Source organism: Paramormyrops kingsleyae, chromosome 12 (assembly GCF_048594095.1).
Source record: "Paramormyrops kingsleyae isolate MSU_618 chromosome 12, PKINGS_0.4, whole genome shotgun sequence".
In the NCBI taxonomy this organism is placed as follows: domain Eukaryota; kingdom Metazoa; phylum Chordata; class Actinopteri; order Osteoglossiformes; family Mormyridae; genus Paramormyrops; species Paramormyrops kingsleyae.
Genome location: NC_132808.1, coordinates 484,449 through 512,131, shown reverse-complemented (window position 1 = coordinate 512,131; position 27,683 = coordinate 484,449). Strand labels below are relative to the sequence as shown.

Sequence of the window (27,683 nt, the reverse complement as noted above, 5' to 3'; positions counted from 1 at the left end):
TGAGTGTAGGTGTTTGTGTGAGAGCGGCTCGTCAGCGAGGCCTTCGCAGATGAGGCTTCGGATACCCCCCTCGGGTTGGGGCGGGGGTGCTGCGGCGGGGGGGTGGCGCCCACGTGGGCGTTGGCGCCGCGCATCCGGGCGCGTCGTGCTGGATGCCCGCTACCCTTCTGCATTACCACCTATTCCCCCACAGCCCCCTACAGCCCACACCCACCTACACCACACTTCATATAGGTACTGGGGGGTGATCAGCTAGTCACCCCCCATCTCTTTTAATTCCACTTTAGACACCACACCCACAACACCACACTGCATCACACAGAGGGAAGGGGGGGTGACTGGCCACTCACCCCCCTGTATTATTTGAATTGCACTTTAGACATACATTCATGTCTCACCACTCCTCCACATAGGGCCTTGGAGGGCAAGGGGAGCTGTGCAGGTCCTGGGTCGGCTGCTTCTGCAGCCCACAGCTGGACTGCGCAGCTCCCTTCCCCTCTATTTTAACTCCACTTTAGACACTTAGGGCTTGGGGGGGCCGGTGGGTGTCTTTTCCCCATATGCTCCCCCATATCTCAACAACACCTTAGCTCACACACATGTACACCATCAATGATCAAGGTGGGTGGGGGGCGGTTGGGGGGCGGACGGGGTGAGGCGTCCTGGGTGTAGCGAGGGCGGCGGGCGCCGGCGGGTGGGCTCGGGGGTGGGGCGGCTGCATCTGTGGGGTGCTGCCGGTCTCCGGCGAGGTGCCCGCTCGCCTGCGATCTGGGGGGGTGGGGAACATCCGCTGGGCCGTCCACTGGGCAAGTCCAGGGCATCTGCGGCCGGACCTCAAAGACGAGCAGGTGTGACTGGGAGTGTGTGTATGAGTGCATGCATGGATCTGTGTGTCTGCATGTTTGTCCTGGTATGGGGAGCACGTGGATGATGGGGCGGTGTGGGGGCGGCAGTGAGGGGACTTGGGGGAGGGAGGGTGCGGGGGTTGGGGAGGGAGGGTTGGGATCTGGGCTTGGGGGAGGGGGGGTCGGGGTAGCCAGGGGCGGGTGTGCTTGGTGGCTCTCGGGGCGTCCCCCTGGTCCCCCGGGTGGGGGTTCTTGGGGGGGGCGGGTCTCCCCGGGGCTGGCAGGGCCGCCGCGGGGTGTGCGGGTGGTCCGGGCTCCGGGCTCTACCCGTGCCTGCGTGGCCGGCCCCCAGGGCGCGCTGCCGCCTGTGGCCGTGGGGTTCCTGGCTCGTGCTCGCCGGTGGGGGGTGCCCGGTGCCTCCCCCCCTGCCTTCCTTGGGTGGGCGCGCAGCCTTCCGGTGGCGGGGGGCCCGGGTACCTGGCCGCCGTGGGGCGGCTGGGTCCATGACCCGTCGGGGCTCTCCCGGCCGTCTGGGGGCCCCGGGGCGGTGTTTTTGTGGCCTCGCACACTCACTGGGAATCATTCCATGTTAACCTGCACACTCATACATACACTCACAGCACACAAACATACACACATACTGTACACATATGCGTACACACACACATACACGTATGCATACACACACACACACATACACGTACATACTGTATGCACACACATACACACACTTTCATATCAACACGCATACACTTAGAATGCACACACACATAGACATGCACGCACACACACACACACACAAGAGAGCCTAGGGCTCTCTTCCCCTATTTTATCCATTTTTCTCCTTGTCTGGGTGTGTGTGTGTGTGTGAGAGTGTGTGTGAAAGTTGGTGTGTGGCTTCCACTCCCTCCTCTTAGATGCAGATACGGGTACGACGATATTTAGACAGTGTTCCTGGTGGTCTGCTTATGCATATATATATATATATATATTTTTTTTTTTTCCTCTGGTATTAACGTATTTAATTCCAGGAGCAGATACTGACACAAGCATATTCCCATGTCATAATGGTACCACTGGTTTCTTTGTGTGTACACTGTTTGTGTGTGTCCCTGGATCTTATCTTTCAGATACAGCAGCTGGTGTGATGATACAGTGTCCAGCAGTAAGATGCAGAAGCTGTCCTTTTATTACTCTTTCTTTTTTGTTCTACTGTTTGTATTATTTCTCTTTCCCTGTCTCTCTCTCTCTGACCCCCCTCCTTATTTTATTTTTATTATGTATTTATTTATTTTTCTATTTCCTCTGTCTCTCACCCCTTTCTCTCCTTTCTCACTTTCTCTCTCTATATCTTTCCCACTAACCCCCCCCCCCCCTGTCAGCTCCGGCTTTGTGGCGCAATGACATATAACTGATTAATAAAGAGTATACCTCAAGTAACAAGAGGAGCTTAAATCCGAAGCTCCACTTGGCAAAATAAAAGTGTTGGCACAATAAAGCACCCAGACTAACATCCTGCTTGCAAAACTGCCGGACACGACAAGGGGGAGGAAAAGAAAAAAAAAAGTAATTTTATGAAAACATTTAAAAGTGTTTGGGGTAGGATTTGTAATTATCCATTGTGCCCTATACACTGTAACAATAGGGAAGCTGCCCTACATAATCTAAAATTAAAAGTCCATGGAAGTGGCATGTACAAATGAGGAAACGGAAAACAGAAACGTGGACTAAATACAATGAACTAATGACAACAATCAGGAACAGGATTTACTCAAGAAAATGGTTCTTGCGGGTGCTATATAGAACCATAGGGGTTCTAACCCTAGGAAATAGAACCGTTGCCTTCAAAAAGGTGCTATTTCACGCACGCGAGGATATATTTGAATTTCAACTGTCGTTTATGGAACCTTTCTGAAGACACTCATTTTAATGGTAAGTGGCACAAAACTTTCCTCTCCTTTTTTCATTCATAATCATTACCAGTATTTTCTGGAGACCAAAACGTGAATAAAGGAATACAAGGTGCGTTCCCCGTGAATGTCAATGGGCACGTTACCGATAATTAGGTCAGCTGATACAAAGTTTATTGTTCGTTCGGGCTATATACTGTAGTCGCAGCTATCCTTGCCTGTCACCTTACAGGATTCTTCATTACGATAAGTTTTCTACTTCCCATGGAAACCCGTTTCCGCCACCGTGGAAAAAAATATATAGATATAATTTGTCTATTTAATATCTCGGAAATAACGAGATAACTAAGTCGAAATTTCAAGATAATATCTCGAAATAACGAGATAACAAAGTCGAAATTTCGACTTAAAATGTACATATATATATATTTTTTTTTCCCACGGTGGCGTAAACGGGCTTCCATAACTTCCTTCTCAGTCTGACAGTTAAATTAATTGTAGCGTCTGTCTGATTCAGATGTCGCAGAAGCTGAGGGAGACGTTTTTTAGAGACCATAGCTCCTCTGGATATGTATGTTATTTCTTAACTGTTATTTCTTAATGCAAAACATTATTCTTCAGTTGAATTTCTGTACTACTTTTATGCCGTGTGAGCCTTATATCTTATGTAAACACCCACAGGAAACTCTATTGGAGTGTTTGCAAAATAAGTTCAAGAAGGAAAGGTCACCTTTAGTGAACTTGGCAACAGTCCAGGAGATGAAAAAAAAGTTTGGTGCCAAAAGACGGAGAGTTATATGGACCATGTGCCTCTGGAGGACCCACTTGGACATCAGGTACCATTTTTAAGATTCATGCTTGTCTTTAGCCCATCTGTGTGCCTGTCTGTATGTCTGTCAGCTTGCTAGCCTGTATTGTCATGGTTTACCAGTATATACTTTACAGAAACTTTACAAATATCTTATGGCTAATTCCAGAGGGCAAAGAGGCACAGAAGTGAATATACAATCCAGACGTCTTGGGGGGATTGTAATCCGACACAAAAGGTTTGCAATAAATTAATGATTCAAATTCTGTATTGTATTTCTGTCTTGGAACATTTATTGCTCATTGCTCACATGCTTAATTCCTGTATTCTCTGTATATTTTTTTTCTAGATTGTACTGGACCATGATGGTGTTGGGGAGGATGACCTGAATTTTCGAGAGCACATAAATGCCATGAATAATGAGCTGTGCCGGCGACAGCTAGACTTCCCCAATATAATGGACCGAATGAAGCGCACGCTATATAAGAGGGTTGAATATATGGCCAAGCCAACTGAGGAGGTGATGGAGATGTTCCCCTTTCTTCAGGTGCCAGAGCTGGTGAGAAGCTAATAGTAATATTACTATAATGAGATTTCAGCACTGTTAGGAAGCAAGTGTATTAATTTATTAATGACAACTTTCCTTTTCACTTTTTTTCTCTTTTTTGTTTTTGTAGATGCATCATGAAATGAGGTTGCGTTTTGGTCAGGACATGGAGCTAAGCCTTCAAAATGCCCTCAGTCTGTTGACACCCAACATCATCAGGGCAGCTCAACATGGTAGTCAGAAGGAGCTGCTGTCCAGCCTGCTAAGGACCGAGGCTAACACAGATAGTATGTCACCAGCTGACATCTTTTCTTTTTGCTTCGCACCCTTCAATTGTCTCTATAAAACTACTGTATGCTTTTATGAAAACATTGTTTCTTTTGAAATTTTAGACCTTCAAAAGAGTGTTGCCATCCTTATCCTGCCAGCACTTTTCAAGGAGAACTCAAAGTTTCTTTATTGTTTAAATGAGGTATGTGATGTGTCTATGATTGTAATTTGCATGTCTTTGTTTTGTCAACTGCATCATAAATTCAATCAGGAGGTCACTAAAACATTTCTCATTTATATAGGAACCACCCAGCTCATTTCCAACCATCATCCTTCATGATTCAGAGACTCCCCTCCTTGCCAGCAGAGCATCTATAAAGATGGATGAAGTCACCATCACAAGTGGAGAGATGGACATACCACATGCTCTCCAATGCCTGCTGGAAGTTTACTTCATCTTTGGTGTGCAGTACCCCAAGCAGATAAAGCACACCTTGAGTTTTGCAGAGCGTTATTCATTTCAAATGGCAAATGGACAAAAACCTGTGTCTATTCCTGTACTAAAACTGTACATTCAGATTTGCTCATAACTGAAAGGTGAATTGTTTTGGTTTTCTAATGGATTTTATTTCTAATTTATTTGATTGTAGATAATTTTATTAAATGAACAATACAGGCCATTTTTGAAACTACATCTCGTCTCTTTCTTTCATAGCTGCTTTTGGGCTTATAGCTTGTAAAAAAGGTTTGCCTAGTTATTGCCTATTTTATTTAGAATAATAGCTGCAGCTAATTAATTTAATTAAATTATTCATTTATCATATCATATAATTGCTGAAGTATTATTTATTACTATTACAGTATCACCCATTATCATTCTTCATCATTATTAATGATTAAGTATTAACAAAAATATGAGTACAAATGAACCTTTTAAAGGTGCTGTTTAGAACCCTCTTTTTTAAATCAAAGAACCTTTAGGGTTCTTTTAATTGAACCCTCTATAATGGTTCTATATAGAACCTTTTGAGGGTGCCATATATGTACCAAGCTATAGAACCCGTAAAGGTTCAATATGGAACCTTTTGTTTTAAGAGTGTAGATAAACTAATTAATTGTTTAATCAATTAATGCAGATGGTATGAGGTATGTACCTGTGAAGCTGGTATGGCACGTTTGGTGTCAAAATGATTTTTAATCACCCCTAATTCCAAATCTGGTCAGTGATTACCATAAAAGTGGATGTATCAAAAGTTATAACAGCTTAATGAAAATCATCAATAAAGGGAGAATCAGTCAAGTCATAAATCCCAATAGGACTGATACAGACCCCCTTCCAAAAGCCCGCCAAATGGATGGCCAGCCATTGGGCCAGGAGTCGAATTACTGGTCATCCCTATTCATGAACTTTACAGCATAAAACCCTGGCACCTCAGAACAAAGAAGGAGAACAACCATCAGTGCCCCTTCAACCAAGTAAACCAACTTCCTTTCATTCTAACAACGTAAGCTGTTCTGTTAACCTGCTATATGACTTTAGGGTCGTGTTTCTTGCTTTGCAGAACAGTATTTCCCATTTAAGGTTACTCATTTAAATCCGCTCATTGCATTTTCATAATTACATCGTTTGTTTTATTCCGTTATTTCGTGTTTGTTGTTTGTGTTAGGTGTAATGTCTGTCTTATGTTAGTTGTAGTGTTCATGTCATTTACATAACTTCAGCCTCCGCCATTGAGTGTTCCACACTAAGTCCCTGCCTTTGTGCGATCTTGCTACACGCTCTGAACCTCAAACTCGCCTGAAACATCACGAGACTCTCTCTCATCGGCCGTGAGGGGAGCTTCGCTACCAATCGTTTACATTACCTGGTGATGCAGCTCGCTGGACGAGCCTTCTAACCCAGGTTACTAAGCGATACTGGTAATTAGTGAATCCCATTTAAGTCTCACATTAACAGACTCACAGGGATACCGCGATTCGGCATAACGATTGGTTAATAATCAGCATTAAATAATAATTAATTAAACTTTAATTAATTACAAACATATTGGTGGAGATATTAAAAATTACCTGAGCTAATAATTCCTACAATATATATATATGAAATGTTCAGCTGTACAGAATCTATACATAAGTGATAGGTAAGAGGTCACTGATTCTTGAGGTAAGGGACAAAACCTGTTTTAGACCTACTCTTTCTTTTTTACCACATACCACACTAATCTCAACTAGATATATTTATAGGCAAAGGTCTCAGCCACCAAACCATGTAAGGGAACAGGTTTTTTATAAAAACACTTTTTATGAAAACTGACCTTTAATTACTCAATAACATGATTTATGTCAGCTCCGTCAGACACACAAAAAATCATTCTATTCTGACTTTATCAATTAAAACATTGATTAGGGTCCTTAAGTATATATTTCTGATGTTTTGTAACAGAGTTAAGTTATAAAATGAATTATTTTGAAATTTGTTCTGATATCACACTATCTGTAAAAATGGAAATTTCAAAGTTCCTTAAATTTGTATGTTCATTTTTAGTAATAAGCATATATAATCAATGTTATTAAATAAAGAAGAGCTCATTGTGTGTAGTTAATGTGATGTTTTAATATCCAAACACAGTAAATTGAACAAGGGGTAATACATTTTGTCATAAAAGCACAAAAACCTTCATCTGACGGTGTTGACAAACAGCTGATGACAGAGAATGAAGTTCATGAAGTGCTGATTTGACATGGAACCATCAAGTAATTGAAAAGAGTGGATAGACAAAGAACATCTGGAAACAGGAACTCAAGGCTTAAATGAGAAAATTAGGATTTACCTCGTATAAAAAACAACTAATGACCCTGTCCTAGAGGGTCACGTATAACAGAAGGAACTGAAATCACAACGGATCTCTTCTCATCACTGTAGCGTGTTTCAAAATACACTAAAGATCTTTATGTCAGTTAACATTTTCATCTGACCTGCATTAAGATTTCAGCAGCATGCGTTGGACATGCTCATGCTCTATAAAGTCCATTACATCAGGGGCTACACTGTAGATCTCTCTTGTACGGCTTATCTGCAGTGGAGATGCCTTCCCTGTTAGTTTCAGAAGAATGTCAGTGACTGGACAGAAACACACATCCCTCTTCCCACATTTGGGGTGAACATTAGCTGTTGGGCCACAAGGATGCATGAACTCTACTCTCACATCTTGGTGCTCACTGTCAACATGCATGGCTTTTGCTAGCCACCAGTGGCCATCATATACTACAGCTAGCCAGTCTCCCTCCTCAATGCTGTCAATAGATATTTCAACTATGGTGCCTTCAGGATCTTTCACTGGCTGCTCCTCTATTTCCCAGTCCATCAAGTTTTCTTCTTCCCTCGTATCCTTTTCCATCTCTTCCATCAACATGGCCAAAGGACCTTTCTTCTTGGCCCTTGTTTCAGTCTGTCGTTCATCTGCACAGTCATTTAAAATGAAAGTTGCTGGGGTAAAGCACTGGCAATTCATTGGCTCACTGCAAAAACATGACAGCTGTCTGTGGGAGACACTATTTTGATATGGGATGACCTGGTGTATCTTTCTTGTGGATGGAACCTGTTTCAGTTGTTGTATGAGAAGTGTGTCATATTTTTCCATGTGTTTTTCCTCAATGTGATACAGCTGCACACCACTCAAACAGTTTGAGATCTTTTCAAAGAACTCTTTTCCATTTGTCATGTCATTTCCATGCAGAACCAATTTGTCTGCTGTTCGTTTTACTGTTGCTCCAATTCCATCGGGGGCACCCTTGCCATGGGAAGTGGGGAAATAATTCCATGTGGTCCTGGTGAACCCAAGTGTGGATGGTACCTCAGAAAGGAGAAAGAAGTTCTTTTTGTTCTTATACTGCTTACTGGGACCATCAGACCAAAAGTGCACAGTGGTAGCTGATGGATATTTTATCCGAATAGCATTCAGTACTGGATCCATGTATGTCCAGATTGCTGATGCATCTTGCCTCTTGGACTCTGATACTGTGCAAAATGCTGCCTTTTCACCTTTAGTGTAGTACATTCCAGTATGCAGTGTCTCTGTTATCCTAATAATACTTTCTATAAGCAGTTGTCAACTCTGTCAGTTTAAGTGTCACCTCCGTCAGACAGAAAACCTACGGAGTTGACGTCTTACGTAGTTGACAACAGGACATGTTTTCCCATTTTATCAGTGTCTCATACACTGAGGCCATTTTGTTTTTTCCCAAGATGTTAGTTAGCCTGCTAACCTGAACTAAAAAGACAACATTTATTTCAAAATCCTTTAATAAGAGTATTGCGGTGGGAAGATGGAGTTGACACATCAAAGCTGTGACTGCAGTGATATCAACATTGTTTTATTAAAATATCAAAAATTGTAAAACTTACCAGACTATCTGTCCTACTATTGAACCCACCAATAGCAGGAAAAGCTAATGGGGTCCTAGATGTTATAGCTGACCATGACTTTTCCTGAACAAATTAGGCAAAGTCATGGTCAGCAAAAAATCAGACGGAGCTGACTGAATATGAGGACACACTATTATAAACATTTTTAAAATGGATAATGTAATTTAAAGTTTTCAGATAGGACATTTCATATTCGATTTAATACTTCAGTTCATTTGACATTAATATTTACCCATTTGTAGCACTTTTTAACATTTTTTGGGGAAGTTAAACATTGTAATGTCCTGCTGAGGACAGGTCAAATTGCATGTACTTTCTTAGTACAGAGCCTATATTTTAACAAATTGTGATAAATTCCTTTTCTAATATATTATATCAATTTCATAAGTATGCACAAGTGTGACAGATTTTACTTTTGTAGTATTTTTATTATTAATATTTTTTTCAATTTTAACATAAAGAAGACTTTTTTATGTGAGACATGTTTTGTCCCTTACCTCAAGAATCAGTGAGGTATTTTGCTATTCGTATAGTACAAATTGCGAGCTTTCCGGCAATATATCACATGTCCCAGCGCCGGATTTCTATGTGCCACTTCCGTGGACTTATAGTTTAAAGATTATAGATGGTGGCGTCCACATGGTTACAGTGTACAGGGCGAAATGCACATTTAGAAATCCTGCGCTGGGAACTTCCATGTATTTTCGTATAGTTCACATTGCGAGCTTTCCGGCAATATATCACATGTCCCAGCGCCGGATTTCTATGTGCCACTTCCGTGGACTTATAGTTTAAAGATTATAGATGGTGGCGTCCACATGGTTACAGTGTACAGGGCGAAATGCACATTTAGAAATCCTGCGCTGGGAACTTCCATGCATTTTCGTATAGTTCACATTGCGAGCTTTCCGGCAATATATCACATGTCCCAGCGCCGGATTTCTATGTGCCACTTCCGTGGACTTATAGTTTAAAGATTATAGATGGTGGCGTCCACATGGTTACAGTGTACAGGGCGAAATGCACATTTAGAAATCCTGCGCTGGGAACTTCCATGTATTTTCGTATAGTTCACATTGCGAGCTTTCCGGCAATATATCACATGTCCCAGCGCCGGATTTCTATGTGCCACTTCCGTGGACTTATAGTTTAAAGATTATAGATGGTGGCGTCCACATGGTTACAGTGTACAGGGCGAAATGCACATTTAGAAATCCTGCGCTGGGACATGTGATATATTGCCGGAAAGCTCGCAATGTGAACTATACGGAAATGCATGAAAGTTCCCAGCGCAGGATTTCTAAATGTGCATTTCGCCCTGTACACTGTAACCATGTGGACGCCGCCATCTATAATCTTAAAGTAAAAGTCCACGGAAGTGGCACATAGAAATCCTGCGCTGGGACATGTGATATATTGCCGGAAAGCTCGCAATTTGTACTATACGAAAATGCATGAAAGTTTCCAGCGCAGGATTTCTATGTGCCACTTCCGTGGACTTTTAGTTTAAGATTATAGATGGCGGTGTCCACATGGTTACAGTGTACAGGGCGAAATGCACATTTAGAAATCCTGTCCGGGAAGTTCCATGCATTTTCGTATAGTACAAATTGCGAGCTTTCCGGCAATATATCACATGTCCCATCGCAGGATTTCTATGTGCCACTTCCGTGGACTTTTAGTTTAAGATTATGGATGGCGGTGTCTACATGGTTACAGTGTACAGGGCGAAATGCACATTTAGAAATCCTGCGCTGGGACATGTGATATATTGCCGGAAAGCTCGCAATGTGTACTATACGGAAATGCATGAAAGTTCCCAGCGCAGGATTTCTATGTGCCACTTCCGTGGACTTTTAGTTTAAGATTATAGATGGCGGTGTCCACATGGTTACAGTGTACAGGGCGAAGTGCACATTTAGAAATCCTGTCCGGGAAGTTCCATGCATTTTCGTATAGTACAAATTGCGAGCTTTCTGGCAGTATATCACATGTCCCATCGCAGGATTTCTATGTGCCACTTCCGTGGACTTTTAGTTTAAGATTATGGATGGCGGTGTCTACATGGTTACAGTGTACAGGGCGAAATGCACATTTAGAAATCCTGCGCTGGGAACTTTCATGCATTTCCGTATAGTACACATTGCGAGCTTTCCGGCAATATATCACATGTCCCAGCGCAGGATTTCTATGTGCCACTTCCATGTTTCAATATAACATGATTTGCAATATCCCTTTTCTTTTATTTATTTCGTGTATTAATTCTCATAAAATGGCTTGTAGAGTGGCAACCACGTTTCTAGGTAGATATTTCACAGGAGTGCTTTCAAGCTGTACAGTATAGCTGTACTTATATGAGAAAATTTAATCAGATAACACCAAAACAGTTCAATAGTGCTTGGATGTGAGATCTACAGAAATACAGAATTACAATAAAATAATGACATGTTTGGTGAAAGACATATTTATTTATTGATTTATTATGATTTATTTTATTCGTCAGGAACAGGCATCCATGAACAGTGACGTTGGTAGCCATGGACATCCACATATCTATCTGACGGGAAAAGAGAAGGAAAAGATGCAGATTATCCTCGACCAGAGAACGCTCAACAGATAACATATAGAACATTTTCACATGTTTAACAAATTAACAATGAAATTAATGTTAACATTAAGAACAATACGATTTCGGACATCCGTATTGTACTGGCTGCGCAGTTGCACCGCAATGCTGAGCTCCTCCTTTTGTTTACGTTCGGCGGAATCCGGCGGAATCCGCATTTTACCCTCACCCGGATTTTATGACAGAAGACCGGCACCACAGTGAGCTCAATTCACCACTGCAAGAGCGAAGGTTATTAAAAGGGCAAACTACGCTAAAAAGCTGCACATGCAAGCCTTAGTTTACTTGGTAACGCTTTATATTAAGTGCTCCTTCATAATGCATTCATAGAACATTAAGGGCACCTTCATAATGCATTCATAGAACATTCATAAGCAGCATGCAAGTACACTTCAACATCCTAACATCCCTTAACAGCTATAATATACATTAATAACAAACATTATATAATAATAACAAACATTATACTTGTATAATCATGTAATGTTTGTTATTAATGTATATTAAAGCTGTTAAGGGATGTTAGGATGTAAAGCATGTATACATGCATGATGTTTATGAATGATTTCTAAATACTTAATGAATACATTATGAAGGTGTACTGAACGTTCTATGAATGCAATATAAAATAATTATGAAGGTGCAATTAATGTAAAGCGTTACTGTTTATTTATTTGAAGATTTTTTAATTATTATTATTTTGATTTTTTTTTTTAAGTATTTTATCAATTTCAGTTGCACTGTTAAGCAGAGGACACGTTTTGCACAGTTTAGAAAGATAAATAAATGAATATTTTTAAATAAATTTGTCTGCAGCTCATTTTGTTAAAAAATCGGGAGAAATTCGTATCGTATCATGGCTATCAGTCTCAAACTCACAGAGGGCCATGTCGTCTGGTCAGGGGGTGGGGGGGGGGGGGTGGATGCTGGGGGAGGACAGAGAGCCATGGCTCCCAGCACACCTAGATCCGTGTTAGAGGAACGGTCTCATTGTGACGGGGCGCTGCAGCATCCATACTAAAACTTTAAGCTTTTAAGATTTAAACCCAACACATTAGCAAGATAAAAAGTAAGTCAGACTCCAACAGTAAATACTCTTTCTGTATTTGGTTGTTATTGATTGGGGGCGGGGGGTTATGATGTGAGAACGTCGAGACCATAACTTCATGGGACATCGTGGAAAAACTATCATGCAATGCACTTCCTGTACAGCGTAAATGGACAAAAGGAGGGAAAACAAGCCAAAAGTGATGTGGAGTGTCACTGTGCTGTTAGGCTGATTTCCTTACAGTACATTACCCAATCAGAATGGGGGGTGTTAAAACGTCTGTATCTGGAGGGGCAGTGAAAGCCCGTCAGGAAGGATCAGCCCCCACAGGTTAGGAGGCCACTTCCTAATATAATCTGGAGCTGCTAATAATTCCTGTTTCCTGGCTCTCACTTTCCACTGCTCTCACGTTCCACTGTTCTCACTGGGGGATGCAGTCGGGACTCTAGGGGTTTAGTGCACAGATTTTTCTAATACCCCAACCCCCCATCACGTATGATATTTTCCATACTTGGCCAGATGTCCCAACTAATCATTTAATAAAAGTTCATCTATTCATCATACATGGCCAACAGCCAAGCAAACATTTTTCACTTTGTCATTATGGGGAAATGGGTGTAGAATTTTGAGGTAAAAGTTGAATCTAACCCATTTTGGAAAAAGGCTATAAGAAAATGTGGAAATAGTGAAACCCTGTGAGTACTATCTGGATGCATTGAAAACTGTGAAAATCAAAGGAAATGATGCGATAAGCTTAAGGCATGTATCTGATCTTTCCAAATCTATGAACCAGCAACCATGTGGTTACCATGTCCAAGAGAGGGACCGAAGTCTCTTCACTTCTGGGGTTGTGTAGTTCAGCAGTGAAGTAGGTGGGGGTCGCTGCTCATGCTTCAGTGAAGGTTTCGGAAACCACAGGGGCACCATGGCTGTAGACCTGGTGTGCAGAGAGGCGTGGGCTGCTCAGAAGGACAGGGACTGTGGTGCTGACCATTCACACGGGGTCTGCTCCTCAGGGTTTGCACCTGTGGTGTTTTCCTAGCAAAGTGTATTTAGGTGATGATGCCCTCTTGATGGTAATACTTTTCTCAAAGACCTCATATGTTTCAGCATGTTTATAGATCTGTGTCAAGATTGCAAAACCCTGAGGACCAGGCCTGCCTCAACACCTGATTTGTTGTTTGCTAAGGCATGAGCTTTTTTTGAAAGTGCCAAACTGGCATTTAGCTGGCCGTTCTGTCTTGGATTCACTCAAGCCCCTTTCAGTCATCGTACTTTTGTGCTTCTGGATCCAGACCCAACATTGGGTTCTTTCACAGATATGAAGATGCTTCTGGTCTCGTGCTGGAGCAGTGCTGTGATAATTATGATCAACTTAATGTCTTGATGGCTCCACTTGGGTCATGTGACCCATGTTTCAGAAGTGAGGTTTGAAACCATTGGACCCCATGGTGATGATGACGAGGTTCTGTTTAACTTCCTGCCCAAATTAATATGCTGAATCCACCTGTGAGGGCTGTGGTACTCTCATGCGAGTCCATGGGCTGAGAACCACTGGGGTGCCATGATCTTCTCTGGCAGTAACAGAAATGAGTTTCTCCTGACTGATTGGACTGTGGATGTCTTTCTGTGGCATGGATTAAATTCAAGATCTGACCAGACTGCGTGTTTTTGCCATGGTCTGCCTGTCCCCTCCCGATCTGTGGCCTGCGTGTTTTAATAATAATAATGATAATGAACACTTTATTAATCCCCGTGGGGAAATTATTTTTCCCCCTGATTGCCAAACCCCAAACACCCCCCGCCCAACTTGTGGCCTGCATGTTTTTGTCTCGGTTTGACTCTGCCTGCCCCCCCCCCCCGATCAGTCGCCTGCGTGTTTTTGCTCTGTCTGACTTCCTCCCCCTCGCAGGTAAAAGCCACCACCTGCAGCAATGGTGGTACCTGCTACAAGCATGAAAACGCTTTCTGCTGCGCCTGCCACCTGCAGGGTTAAAGGTCATGTCCACCAGGGGGCCAGATATTTCGTCATAGTAATTTGTAATTCGGCTGCATGACACTTGAAAATATCAATTTCTGCAATAAGAATTGCAGTATTTATAATGAAAAAAGTTGAAAATAAAGCAATTTCCCACAAACATGTCTATTCATGAGTGATTTAACAAGCAAGGATGAAAATGATGAGGAATGGCCTGAAGAGCGCATGCAGAGCTCATGCAAAAGTCGTGGCGGTGAACTTTAAACTAATGCTAAACATGCCAGATAATCCCAAAAAGGAGCGTCATTAAAGTTGCACGGCTTGCTAAGTTTTGTTTCTTATAACAATATAAATGTTCTAGCGAAACGTAAACCCCACGCTCTAGGTGAATTTTGTAACCAAGATTTATAAATAGCGGAACTGTTTTGAAAAATAACATTGCTTATGAAAGCAGGCAAGTCAGAATTTCAAGTTACAATTTCATTGTACTTCATACACATAATGCCGCTTTCTTACAATCTTAACCTGCCATTAAATTTTGAAGACGCTGTACACAGAGGGACACAATAGTACTCTCAATTTTCTCTTGCCTCTGAAAATATACAGCTCTACCGGCCATTCATTCTTAAACAATCAGATGTTACTTTAATACTAACTGCCGTATATATACAGATAATCCCGTGACAAAAGGTGACCGTAATGCCACCCCAGTTTTTGGTGGGATTGCATCTCGTGTACATGCATCTATGACGTGTGGAATGAACACAGAAAACATGTGGCAGCCATGATGCATAGGCGTATGTGTTGTGAGAGTAAAGTATAAATCAGCCCTTATGCTCCCTTCCAGACCCTACTGCAGGATTCCAGCCAATCAGCTGCAGTGGCATGTAGTGAGATTGGGGGGTTGGGGGTCACAAGACAAGAGCTGCAGAGGTGACATTACCTCTTGTCCAGAAGGTGGTTCCCCAGTAGATGCAGAGTAGATGCAGAGGGCCCTCCCATCTGCTGTATGTGTCCAGGTTTTGGGGCTCCTGAGAGACATCACTGTCCCCTTTTAGCCTGAATCTGCACTTTATTAACATCTGAAAGCCCCGTGTGTGTCTGACTCTAGTGTGGAGTTGTATCACTGAAGGGCTTGAACCGGCGACTTCCAAAAACAGCAAAGCAGAAATCCAGGCTACGCTGATGATGTCAGCATAGCCCACACTAGCAGAGCTGTAATGGACTGACTGCCGTCAGTGTATTCTGGCATCCTGACCCACAGCTCCGATGTCCTGCCACCTGCTTGTGTTTCCTGTGTACGGGGAAGGGTGTAGTAACATCTTGTTTTCCATTTCCCCCCACAAACACAAACCCTCATTCCTGGTAAGTAAAACTCTCATCAGTGGCGTCTCTGGCCACCCTGCCCATAGTAGCCTTTCCTTTTGGTGGGATGGTGACCACAAGCTGCCTGATATTTCTGAATATTTCTCTCTTTGATATTTCAAAGTAAACTTTAATCACTTGGGGGGAGGGGGGGGGAGTAGTGCCTGAGTTAATAGGAGTCTGTCAGGCTTTAATGGGGTCTGTTTATGAGTGGGGGTATTTTTGAAAAAGTCTGGATGTTGGGGCAGGTATGAGCATGTGAAAGGTCATTAATCATTATCCATGTCTAAGTGTACTAGCAGGATTGAGTCTGTGGAGGGCACTATGAAGAAAGGTCTTTGTTTTGTCCCACAGTTACAACAGCGGCATCCGTGTGGACGGGGTGAACTGGTTCCACTGTAAATGCACCCTGGGATTTGCTAACCCAGACTGTCATATCAGTGAGTACTACACTTTTGACCTTTGACCCCTGCACCCCAGCAGTGGCTGGCCTTAGGAACCTGCAGATGACGTGGATGAGTTACTACCTGTTTAAGCGATAAGCATAGTCAGATCCAGCAGTCTTTGTCCTCGACAGACATGCATGGTCATGTGAGGCTTGCAGATGGGTCATATGACGACTTTGGCTTGGCTGTCAAACTCACCCATGAGAATGGAGTACGGCTTTCACTGTCAGTATAACAGTAGTCTGAGCCTCTCAGCCTCAGGATAGCCCCATTCCGTCACCTTACGATTCAACGGGTGGGATGTGGTCTCAGGCTGAGGGTCCCTACAGTCAGGATAGCCCCATCTGCTGTCCAAATGGCACAACAGCAGCCTCATGCTGGCCATTATCGAGGTCAAAGTTGAGACGCAGGTGTTCCCCAAATTAGCAGGTGAATTGGATCTGTGGGAGGCACAGCGTCAGCTAGTTGTGACTTCATGCACAATTCAGCCTTCTCCTTTGGCAGAATCATGGTCTGTAGCTGCCTTTGTTAAATAAGTGATCCAATATTTTGATATGTATGTAGTTGACCAGGGCCGGTCCTGGAGGGCTACTATCCAGTAAGTTTTCTATCCTACCTGGCTTCTGATGAGCCACACTAGTTCTCAGGTAAATACCAGGAGCAGGTGTGGCTCATCAGAAGCCAAGTGGAACAGAAAACCTACTGGATAGTAGCTCTCCAGGACCAGAGTTGATGACCCCTGTAGTAGACTGACACACTGGGAGAACAAATGTGTGATCATTGTGTATGTCTGTGTAGGTCCAGTAGTATTGTTTACCTTTGTAAACAAGTCGAGCAGTTCTGTCTATAGCCATCTGCCATAGAGAATTCCGTTTCAAAATACTCTTACTCGTCTGCCTATATGAGTGCGAGCCTGCTTCCCTGTAGACTGTAACTGGAATTCTTGTGAGCCACTTCAGCCAATGGGCTGTGCAGCACGGGCTATAGTGTCTTCTGATTGGCTATTCTCCTGGGAAGACTACCTGGTGCCGGCCCTGTGCACATTCTTTTACATGCTGTCGTTTTCCTGCCTGGTGATCTGCGTCTGGTGGACGAACAAATGGATAAAAGAGTGGGATTGGCAGCAGCCAGCAGGGCTAGACAAGAACATCACCAACTAGTGGGAGGCGCTGTGGCCCATAGTGCAGCAGCAGGCCAAGCACAACAAGGAGGTGCCACAGGAGTGTAAGAAGCTCATGTTCTCCCCTTATAGGATATGCAGCAGGGAGGAGGAAGAGGAAAAGAGCGATGGACCAGTCACTGTAGAGGTGAACAAGTACTCCGAGTAGCACGCGTACCCTTTGACTGTACCCCTGGTGTGCACCATGCGCAGCTTTGCCTGTAAGCAGGAAGAACATCAACTGCACCAGCATCAGCAAGTATGAAGCCCCCTGTGAGCAACTGGAAGCCGACAGCCAACTCAGCTGGGGAGAACTGCCAAACCTCACTGGGCATCGGAGTCACGACTGGTTTACTTTTTGGAAATGATTCATGGCTTAGAGATGGAGCCAAGACTCTATATTATTATTTACTTTGTTTTATGTAAGGATAAAACTGTTATTCTTTCTCAATTTGAGGGTAAAAGAAGCCTAAGTTTGCCCACATACAGTCTTTGAAGTGGGCCTAAGATTAAACGAGTAAAAGAAGAGAAGTAGGAACTTTTTTGTTTTATGGAAAGGGGAGATATGGAAAGTTGGGGCTGGGGGGGTGGAGGAGAGACTAACACTCTAACATGGTTCTTCAAGGATTGTAACATACAGGTTGGGGGCACCTTCCCCCATAGTGTTTTGTTGATTTTTTTGTCTCGGACCAGCGAGGTTTTCAGTATTTGTGTTGATAAGTGCTTCCTGAGGAGCCTAGGAAATCGGGGAATACAGAGTTTAATTATAAACAAGGCAGGCAAAACGCAGACAGACAATACAATGACCGTATTGGGGAAGCAAACTGAAACGCAGACTAAATACAGAGGACTAATGATAACAACCAGAAACCGCTGATCACACGGGGATTCCACACGAGGTTAACAAGGGGGCGTGGCACACGGAAGGTGCGGACGATCGGGGCATGACAATTACTTTCATTTGTCAGTTGTCATTTTTTTTGATATAGTTTAACAAAATATGCAGCGTCGTTCTTTATCTTGAGAGTATGAATAATCATTGACCTTTTTGGCTGGGAAGGTGCCACCTGCACGGTGAGTAAGGCGGCCTTCCAGACCCTACTGCAGGATTCCAGCCAATCAGCTGCAGCGACATGTAATGAGATTGGGGGGGGGAGGGGGCCACGAGATGCAGAGACTCCATCTATAATTTTTCAGCAGCAGATATCAGGTGGCCTTATTTCTTGTCCAGAAGGTGGTTCCCCGGTAGATGCAGAGCAGACGCAGAGGGCCCTCCCATCTGCTGTACGTGTCCATGTTTTGGGGCTCCTGGGAGACATTACTGTCCCCTTTTAGCAGGATGCCCAAATCTGCACTTTATCTGGAAGCCCCGTGTGTGTCTGACTCTAGTCTGGAGTTGTATCACTGAAGCGCTTGAACTGGCGACTTCCAAAAACAGCAAAGCAGAAATCCAGGCTACGCTGATGATGTCAGCATAGCCAACACTAGCAGAGTTGTAATAGACTCCAACTGGACCTGAAGTTATAGAGCAGAGCTGCGGTCAGTCAGTGTATTCCGGCATCCTGACCCACAGCTCGGATGTCCTGCCACCTGTTTGTGTTTCCTGTGTACGGGGGAGGCTGTAATAACATTTTGATTTCTACTTCCCCCCACAGACATGACCAATTGTAACCTTCACCCCTGGCAAGTAAATCTCTTGGTCAGTGGCTTCCCTGACCACCCTCCAAGCTGCCTGATGTTTCTGAATCAAATTTAAGTCGTCTGGTTTGGGAAGTAAACTTTAATCACCTAGGGGGGGTAGTGTCTGAGTTAATAGGAGTCTGTCAGGCTTAAATGGGGTCTGTTTATGTGTGGGGGGTATATTTGAAAAAGCCTGGATGTTGGGGCGGGTATGAGCATGTGAACGGTCATTAATCATTATCCATGTCTAAGTGTACTAGCAGGATTGAGTCTGTAGAGGGCACTGTAAAGAACTTTGTCCTCAGCAGGCATGCATGGTAATGTGAGGCTTGCAGATGAGTCCCACCGCAGACTGTGGCTTGGCTGTCAAACTCGCCCGTGATAATGGAGCACGGCTTTCACTGCCACCATAACTGGTCTGAGCCTCCCTGCCTCAGGATAGCCCCATTCCATCACCTTAGGTTTCAGCAGGTGGGATGTGGTCTCATGCTGAGGGTCCCCACAGTCAGGATGGTCCCATCTGCTGTCCAAACAGCACAACACCAGCCTCATGCTGGCCATTATCGAGGTTAATGTTGAGACATAAACTCATGTCCTCCTCTAACAGGGCTTCCAAGGGGAGGAGGAAGAGGAAAAGGGTGATGGACCAGTCACCACAGAGGTGGACAAGAACTCCAGGCAGCACACGTACCCCTGGTGTGCACCATGCGCAGCTTTGCCCGTAAGCAGGCCTACGGCACACTCAGCCCCAAAGACAACCACAGGAAGAACATCAACCGCATCAGCGAGAACCTCAAAGAATAGAGTCACACTGCCCGGCCAAAAAAAAAAGTTGCCATTTGAATTTTTCATTGGACCTCCTTTAGCTGTGATTATGGTGCACATTTATCATGGCATTGTTTCCACAGGCTTATGCAACATCTCACCCTTTTATTTTCATCCAGATTTGCATTCATTTCTCACCGATAGCCTGCATACGGCATCGGGGGAGGTGTGGTGGTGCGGGTCCAGGGTTTGAGCCTCTTCCTCAGCTCCACTTGTGTGGAGGTCCTGTGTTCTTCCTGTGTCATCATGGTGTTTCTTCTGGTCTCCCCCCCAGTCAAAACACATACCAAAGTGAACTAAAGCCAAAATATCCAAGTATGGGTGCCCATGGCCTCTGGGATAGGCTCCCCCCCCCCACCTGAATAGGACCTTTTGTGAGATACCAAAACTTTTTGTAATGAAAAGTAAAAAGGGAAACCTTGTTCTGGGGGCCAAATAAGTTTCTAGATGGGCTGGATCTGGCCATTTGCTGACCTTTAATAGAGGGCATGCAGGTTTAGAAGATGGATGGAAAGGCATACAGCTACAGTTTAACCTTTTCCTGAAGCAGAGTATAAATTCCAAAAACAAGAAGGAAGAGGTGGTTCCAGTATTTTGTGGAAAGAACACCATACAACACTGGTAATGCATATAATCAGAGATCCCCAGTCAGATGCTTTCCAGTATTTCCGTTCTTTTACTGAACATCGGACTCCTGTTAACTCTACTGGAGGTTGGACCATACATAGTTAGGTTTTATACACAAATGTAACTGAAGAATGCGTTATGATTGGCTATTTAAGTGTTTTCATAAACCACGTTACTGTACACACAAACACACACACACACACACACACCAGACAAACAATTATAAATAGACAATAATAAATATTAAAATCCCTCTGGGTTAAGAATAAAAAGCCAATAGACAATAGCCACAGTAAAATCACACTGATTTATTTGAGACACATATGACAGCCAGGACAAATGAACATTTAAATTTGCTTTTCCAGCATAGACTCAAGAAGTGTCCATGTGAAAAATTTGCCCAGAAAGACATTCTTGACTTATGATGCGATGCTCTGCTGCCTGTTGTCAACCTGGGCAACCACATGTAAGCTGGCATTTGGTTCCACAAACTGAGCTTCACTATAGACCAGGGGTGTCCAAACTACGGCCCGCTGCCTATTTCTCATTGGCCCACTTCAAATTCCAAAAACATATTGGAATATGGCCCACACGTGAAAATTGACTGATATACTTCTATATTTTAACACTAGATGGTGCTGTTTTAATCAAGACAGCTTCTACACCGGGGGTCTCAAACTGCAGTCCTGGGGGGCCTGGAGCCCTACACATTTTTGAATTTCCCCTCATTTAACACACCGGATTCAACTCCTTGTGCTAATTACCACACAGCTCTTGATCTGAATCATTTGTGGTGGAAGGAGGAAAGATCTAAGCTACATGGGGCTCGGGCCCCCCAGGTCCAGAGTTTGAGATGCCTATTGTACATTAATGTAACACATAAATCCCACATTACCTGACTCCACGGCTCCCTGCGCGTTGCATGACAGAATGGGGAAACAAGAGCAGGGAGCCGTGCAGTCTGTAATATGGGATTTATTCGGGTTGAACACACTCAGAGACATGAAACGACGCCACACAACGTTAATGACCGGACTGGGGAAAACATACCTAAAGCAGAATTAAACACATTGGACTAATTAACCACAGTGAGAATCATGGGGATTAATCACGAGGGGGCGTGGCACACGGGAGGAGCGGACGAGCGGGGCATGATATAAACACATTAAATTATTAAGCATAATTATAATTTTTTGACCAGATTTGATTGATTGAACTTAAATACAAAAGAGATGAGCCCATATACCTGACATCTAGCAAGTTTGCCCAGCCCTCGGAATATTTGTCCCTATGTGGCCCACACTAAAAAAAGTTAGGACACCCCTGCTATAGACGAAAGGGCCGCTGTTCTCTCTGCTGGTTTTCATGTTCAATTCACAGTGGGGCATCTCTGCAAGAAAACATGGGAAAACCAGGTATCTGAGCCTGATGAACTGAGATATACTGGACTAGCAAGGTTTGTGTTGAAGGAGCTTACTTACCATTGCGTCTCCTTTGTCCAAATATGTGCCGGAACAGCCTTACGAAGAAGTGCTTTACGCGTTTAACTGATCTGAATGTTGGCACCTTGTGGTAGCTGTTCGACGGAATTTCCTCAGGAGTGAAGCCCTAGGGTTGTAGTTTAAGATGTTTCGGTTGAGCAAAGCAATTCCTCAGGACGCATGAATACTATTGAACTCAGCAGACCAGCAGTTTGCATGTACCTTAGTGAAGAACTTATGGTTCAGGATTTGCTCCAATGTGGGCCGATCCTGTGGATTCTTCTGTAGGATCCAAGAAATCAATTTCTTGGCTGATGAGGAGAGGGACTTGAGTAGAGTGTACTCTCCTTGAGTGACACGCAGCTTGATCTCTTCAGCGTCGCCATCAAAGGGGTATGCACCAACAAGCATCGTATACCTGTATTGAGAAAGTCAGCAACGGCATTTGAGTTTCATTTGCATATAACAACATTCTGCATTGGTGCATTTCAGATATCATTCTTGACTCTGGCTCTGACTGTGAGGACGATTGAGAAGGTATACATACATGATACACCCCAGCGCCCAGACATCTGACTCTGGCCCTTGTCCCTCCATCTTCCACACTTCAGGAGCCGCATATTCTCTCGTCCCACAAAAGCCTCTACAACACACACAAAAGGAAAACAATATACATGTGCTTCAGCCTGCTGCATGAGCAATTTCAAAGATTTGCTGGAGAATCTAAGAAAAAGATCCCACTTCTGCCTCCTTTCCAGTGGCTCCAGCTTGGTGGCCAGTCCAAAGTCGGCCACTTTTAATCCCAAGGCCTCCGTTAATAATAAGTTCTCTGAAAGACCAATGACTCAAATATTTCACCTAATAACACCAGACATTAAACAGTTGTAGAATACAACAGCAGGCAGCAATCATATAAACCACACTGGAAATGCCATGTAAAATGCCAAAACTAACATGTGAAGAATTAAACAAATCACGTGTGCACGCACACATACCTAATTTGAGGTCCCTGTGGACAATGCCTTTGCCATGGATGTGTCGTAATGCCCCAATGAGCTGCCTCATGTAATATCGCACTTCTGGCTTGCTCAGGATTTCACGTTCTTGAAGGAGGTCTAGCATCGACTGGAATGGGAAAAGAAAGGATCGACATAGAGTCTTAACCTTAACAAACTGTCTGCAAAGGCCAGAAACAGCTGGGCTCACCCCCCTACTGCACAGCTCCATGAAGATGTACATGAATTTATCATCTTCTACATGATGGGAGAAGTTTACCACTTGCTGGTGTTGCAGCAGCTTCAGCATCACCACTTCTAGGAGACTCTGAAATGTCAGACGTGTTACCACAATGAGCATAAGGGAAATGCAATTTAACTATGGAGGGGGCTGACTTCAAGCAGGATTCAGACCACATACCTCTTTTATTCCAGCAGAGTCCTCTATCGGAATCACCTTCACTGCAAATATCTCTCCACTCAAAATGTCCACCATCTTAAAGCATTTTGCAAAACCTCCCTAAAAACACAAGTGCATTAAGAATTTAAGAATTTCTGCCATACAGTATGTAATTGATTGTCCATTTTCCAGAGTCTACTCTACAGTAGAGGTCTGCGCGGGACTGATTTTTCATCCCGCTCCCGCACGCTCCCACAAGTTTCTGTCCCGCTCCGGCAGAAATGTGTAATATTTCGACCTGCTCCCGCCCGCATCTGTTATGGTTTGTCCAGCTCCCACCTGCTGAATCCCGCAAGCAAGGCTGCTGGAGTATAGGGTGTGCCAAAAATACCGGACACATTTTAAATGCTATAATATCTTGGCTTATAAAAATTAAATAAGGTACCAAATTTATTTATCTAACTAGGCTACAGACCTGAATTCAAAAATATCTAAACAGTCTCAATAGAAACATTTCACAGTCAAAATGAGAGAAATATAGGGAAACATTGAAATTTGTGGCGCGGCTCTGCATTTATTTCAACTAGAGGTCTGCGCAGGACTGATTTTACATCCCGCTCCGGCACAAAAAACTCTCAAATGTAAACCCGCGCCGCGTCCCGCCCCGTTGCAGACCTCTACTCCAGGCCCGGATTGGCTAATCGGGAGGACCGGGATAATTCCCGGTGGGCCGGTCCGTTTTTTGCCCGCCAGGGCCGGTGTCCCTATAGCTGCCTGCACTCACAGCAGTCGCACTTTTTTATTATTTATTTATTTATTTGTTTGTTTATGTATTTATTTATTTATTTAACCATAGCCTCACTCTTTTTATTCATTATTTTACCGCAGCTCCACTCTTTTTATTTATTTTCTCGCAGCCCCATGAGCAGAATACAGCCTGCAGGTTAATGATGACGTAATTAGCATTCGACTTCCCCGACAGCGGCACTTTGCTCAACAGATCCAAATCAGTTGTTAAGAGATACACGAGAGATGAAAAATGGATAATAAAAAGCGAAAACGTGGCGCTGAAAAGGCCAGAATTAAAAAAAAGAAAGCTCTAGAAACTGACGCGGCCAAATGTACTAAGCTGAGTACATTTTTCGTTAAATCCAGCGGCAGCGAGAGTACAACAACACATGAAGACGATGAAACGGCCGGTAAGTTAACGTTAAGCTAGTTAGGAGCAGTGCAAAACAACGATGTCTGCAAACCACCGTTCATGCTTATGTATCGAACTTTTTCTTGTACTGTAGCTCTTCGGCAGCAGCAGCCTCTAGTCCAGTTAGCTGCTAACAGTGAAGAGCCAGGCAACGTAACGTTACCAAGCACCAGTCATGAGCCCAACACACTAGAATGGGCAGGTAGGATTGTCATTGAGTGAATATAAGAATTCGAATAATTAAAATGAATATTAATGAATATTACACCTGCTCAATGAAAAATGCCCTGAGATAATTAATGACATCAGATGATTCACTACATTAATAAATCTGACTTAACTTGATCAGAAAGCTAAAAAGGGGAAATTTGTGGTGAGAAATATTAGCATTTTTAAAATTTCATTTAGTGTCAGACGCAGAGCCAGGACCCAGTTGTACCATGCAAGAGACTCTCAATGTGGAAAACACAGGTAAGCTGTTGTACCACAGGTTAAAAAAAGTATTGCAGATAATAGTGCAATACTTGTTTTATTCTTTATTTGTGTTTAAGGACTGGATATCTGTGAACAATTTTGCACAGAATATATATTCAGATATTGCAGAAAAGGACATTGTGATGTTTTAAAGAATAGTGTTGGAGATTTACCCTTTAATGTTCTCATATTTATGAAAAATATTTGAAGTTATAAAGCAGCTGTTTCCTTGAAAAAGACATGATAGTGTCATTAGAAAGTTTATTTTAATCTTTATTTTATACATATACACTTAGGCTACTGTATTTGCACTGAATTGGAAATGACGTTATTTTAATGTAGTCAGTCGTGAACTAAAGTGGGCCGGTGTAAGGCTTGAAAATCCAGGGCTGAAAAGGAGTCCCACTCCGGCCCTGCTCTACTCTACAAGACAATTTGCAACTTAATTATCTACGGTATCTTTATAGTACATACTTCTCCCAACAGTTCGAGTCTGCGGTAAAATCGCTCATTTCTGGGATCAAAGATGATCTCAGGAACTTCGTTTCTCCACTGAGGACAAGCCATGTTGCAGTAAGACAGAAACCGATGAAGTAGCGTCCAGTAACTAGGCAACGGAACAAGGTACGTTCCATAATTACGTAACGCATCGGATATTCGAACGAAAACATGAAATAACTTTTTTTTCCCCTCCAAGAAATTACAGGTATTACATAAAACGTTTCTGCAAACACACCCATTGGCATTAGTTCGACCAAAAAAAAAATCTGTTTCAGTAACTATATACACCTCTACTTTTCATGAGAATATTAAATCAGCCATCCGACACGCTTTTACTGTCAGGTACCCAAACCCAAGGGAGGGAAACAAACACCACGCGCAGCGGCTGTAAATGGCGCGCGGTGCGCTGCGCGGAGAGGAAGCCGGCAATTAGCCAATGTAACTATTGCCACGATATTATTTTATAAAGGGGAATCTAAGTTGCATTTAGTTAAGTATATTTATAATTTAATTTAGTAATCGCACTCTTATTGTGCTGGCGTAATATACTTAATATACGATTAATAACAAAAAAAGAAAGCTGAAAAATATATATACTGTATATACACGATTCCTATGATAAGCAAGTCGCAAGCACGGACATCGTTGAACTCTGGAAATGAAAGTTAGTTACAAGAACGTAGACCGACAATTTCCCTTTGTGGCATGCCACGAAGGATGTATTTAATGTTGCTTTGCAGCTTGTTTTACTAAAATGTAATTCCACAAGCTGTGCATTCTGTTGATTTGTGTTACATATTTTCCTCCTCACTTTTTTCACGATGTATTTGGAAAGGCCAAACAGACAGACCACGTGTTTCTGACCTGGTTGCTAAACTTCTGTAACCCCTGGGCACAACTAGCACATTGGGTGGACATCTTCCAGTGACATGACTTCAAGGTTCACCATCGGCCAGGCAAGCTCCAACGACACCCTCTCTCATTGCCCCTGTAGGACGGATGACTCCTGTTGCTGCCGCCACATCAAGGAGCACAGCCAGAGCAGGCCCATGGCAGCAGCAGTGCAGGTGACCATTGGTGGAAAGGGACTGGAGACCGTTGACTGCCAATGGCTGCAGATGGAGCAGGAGAATGACCTGGCGCTGGCTGGCTGCAGGTGTGGAAGCAGCTGAAGTGGAAGGAGTCCTCTTCTCTCAACCTGGAGACCAAGGCCTTCTACTCACAGTGGGGGGGGGGGGGTCTCACAGAGCACAATGGGCTGCTGTACTGGTGCTAGCAGTTTCTGCACAGAGAGACCTGGAGCCTTTGTCCCACAGTCCGGATGGCAGTGCATGGTGCAACAGCAGCCAGGTACCATACCGAATGCATGAATTTACATTATTCATTATTACATTGTAAATATCTCTAAATGTCTTTTTCAGATGCTCACCAACCAGGGGGAATCAGAGGAAATTTTAAGCCAATGTAATATTGTAAAAATGCTCTATTTCAAAAATTGAACTGAATGTTGCTTTCTTGAATGCAATTGTTTAATCTTTATAAGGAACGCTGACTCTGGGTAAGACCTGGACTGAGCAGTGCTTGGTGGCACAATTTTCACCCCACTGTATGCTAATATGCATCATAAGCTATGTCATTTGCCTTTTACACAGTGCAGTGTGAACGTGAAAGGTTTTTCTTAAGAAACCCCAGTAAAAAAAAAAAATTAATGCATTAATGCAGACATAGACTTACTTTGAGCCAGAGTGGAGGACAGGAGCACTGTCATCAGGAGGAAGAAGGCAGAGACCTTATGGGACTTCATGAAGGGGGTGGGGTGAATCAAAAAGAAAGACAAGAGAAGAAAAAACATTTAGTACTTAAAACACCTAAAATAGACTGACCACATACTCAGCCAGGTGGCTCCATGTGGTTTGAAAAACAGCCAATTGCACACATGCATTGCAGCTAATATTAATACCTTATAGTACATTAATACCTTATAGTACAGCACACCCATGTGCAACTGGCTGCTGGACTTCCTCACTGCCAGACCACAGTCAGTGAGACTGGGTAACAACATCTCCAGCTC

General features: G+C 43.4%; 1 protein-coding gene and 1 long non-coding RNA gene across 5 annotated transcripts; both read left to right on the top strand.

The window, feature by feature from the left end:
- The first annotated feature begins 2,625 nt into the window (after nt 1-2,625).
- On the top strand, nt 2,626-5,072 carry LOC140593577 (sterile alpha motif domain-containing protein 3-like). 3 transcript variants are annotated; one of them, XM_072718497.1, is made up of 8 exons: nt 2,642-2,777; nt 3,273-3,326; nt 3,437-3,591; nt 3,733-3,801; nt 3,913-4,122; nt 4,241-4,397; nt 4,503-4,582; nt 4,683-5,072. In XM_072718497.1, the coding sequence occupies exons 3-8, from the start codon at nt 3,553-3,555 to the stop codon at nt 4,968-4,970; spliced, it is 843 nt and encodes a 280-aa protein (XP_072574598.1). In that variant the 5' UTR covers nt 2,642-2,777; nt 3,273-3,326; nt 3,437-3,552; the 3' UTR covers nt 4,971-5,072. The 3 variants fall into 3 exon arrangements, with proteins under 3 accessions (XP_072574597.1, XP_072574599.1, XP_072574598.1); XM_072718496.1 differs by lacking the exon at nt 3,273-3,326 and having other exon boundaries at nt 2,626-2,777; XM_072718498.1 differs by lacking the exons at nt 3,273-3,326; nt 3,733-3,801 and having other exon boundaries at nt 2,626-2,777.
- A 19,195-nt stretch (nt 5,073-24,267) lies between these two features.
- Nucleotides 24,268-25,717, top strand: LOC140593571 (uncharacterized). Of its 2 annotated transcripts, XR_011993969.1 has the most exons (4): nt 24,268-24,635; nt 24,732-24,839; nt 25,046-25,108; nt 25,598-25,717. It is a non-coding gene; the product is annotated as an uncharacterized lncRNA (long non-coding RNA). The 2 variants fall into 2 exon arrangements; XR_011993968.1 differs by having other exon boundaries at nt 24,268-24,839.
- Nucleotides 25,718-27,683: the final 1,966 nt, after the last annotated feature.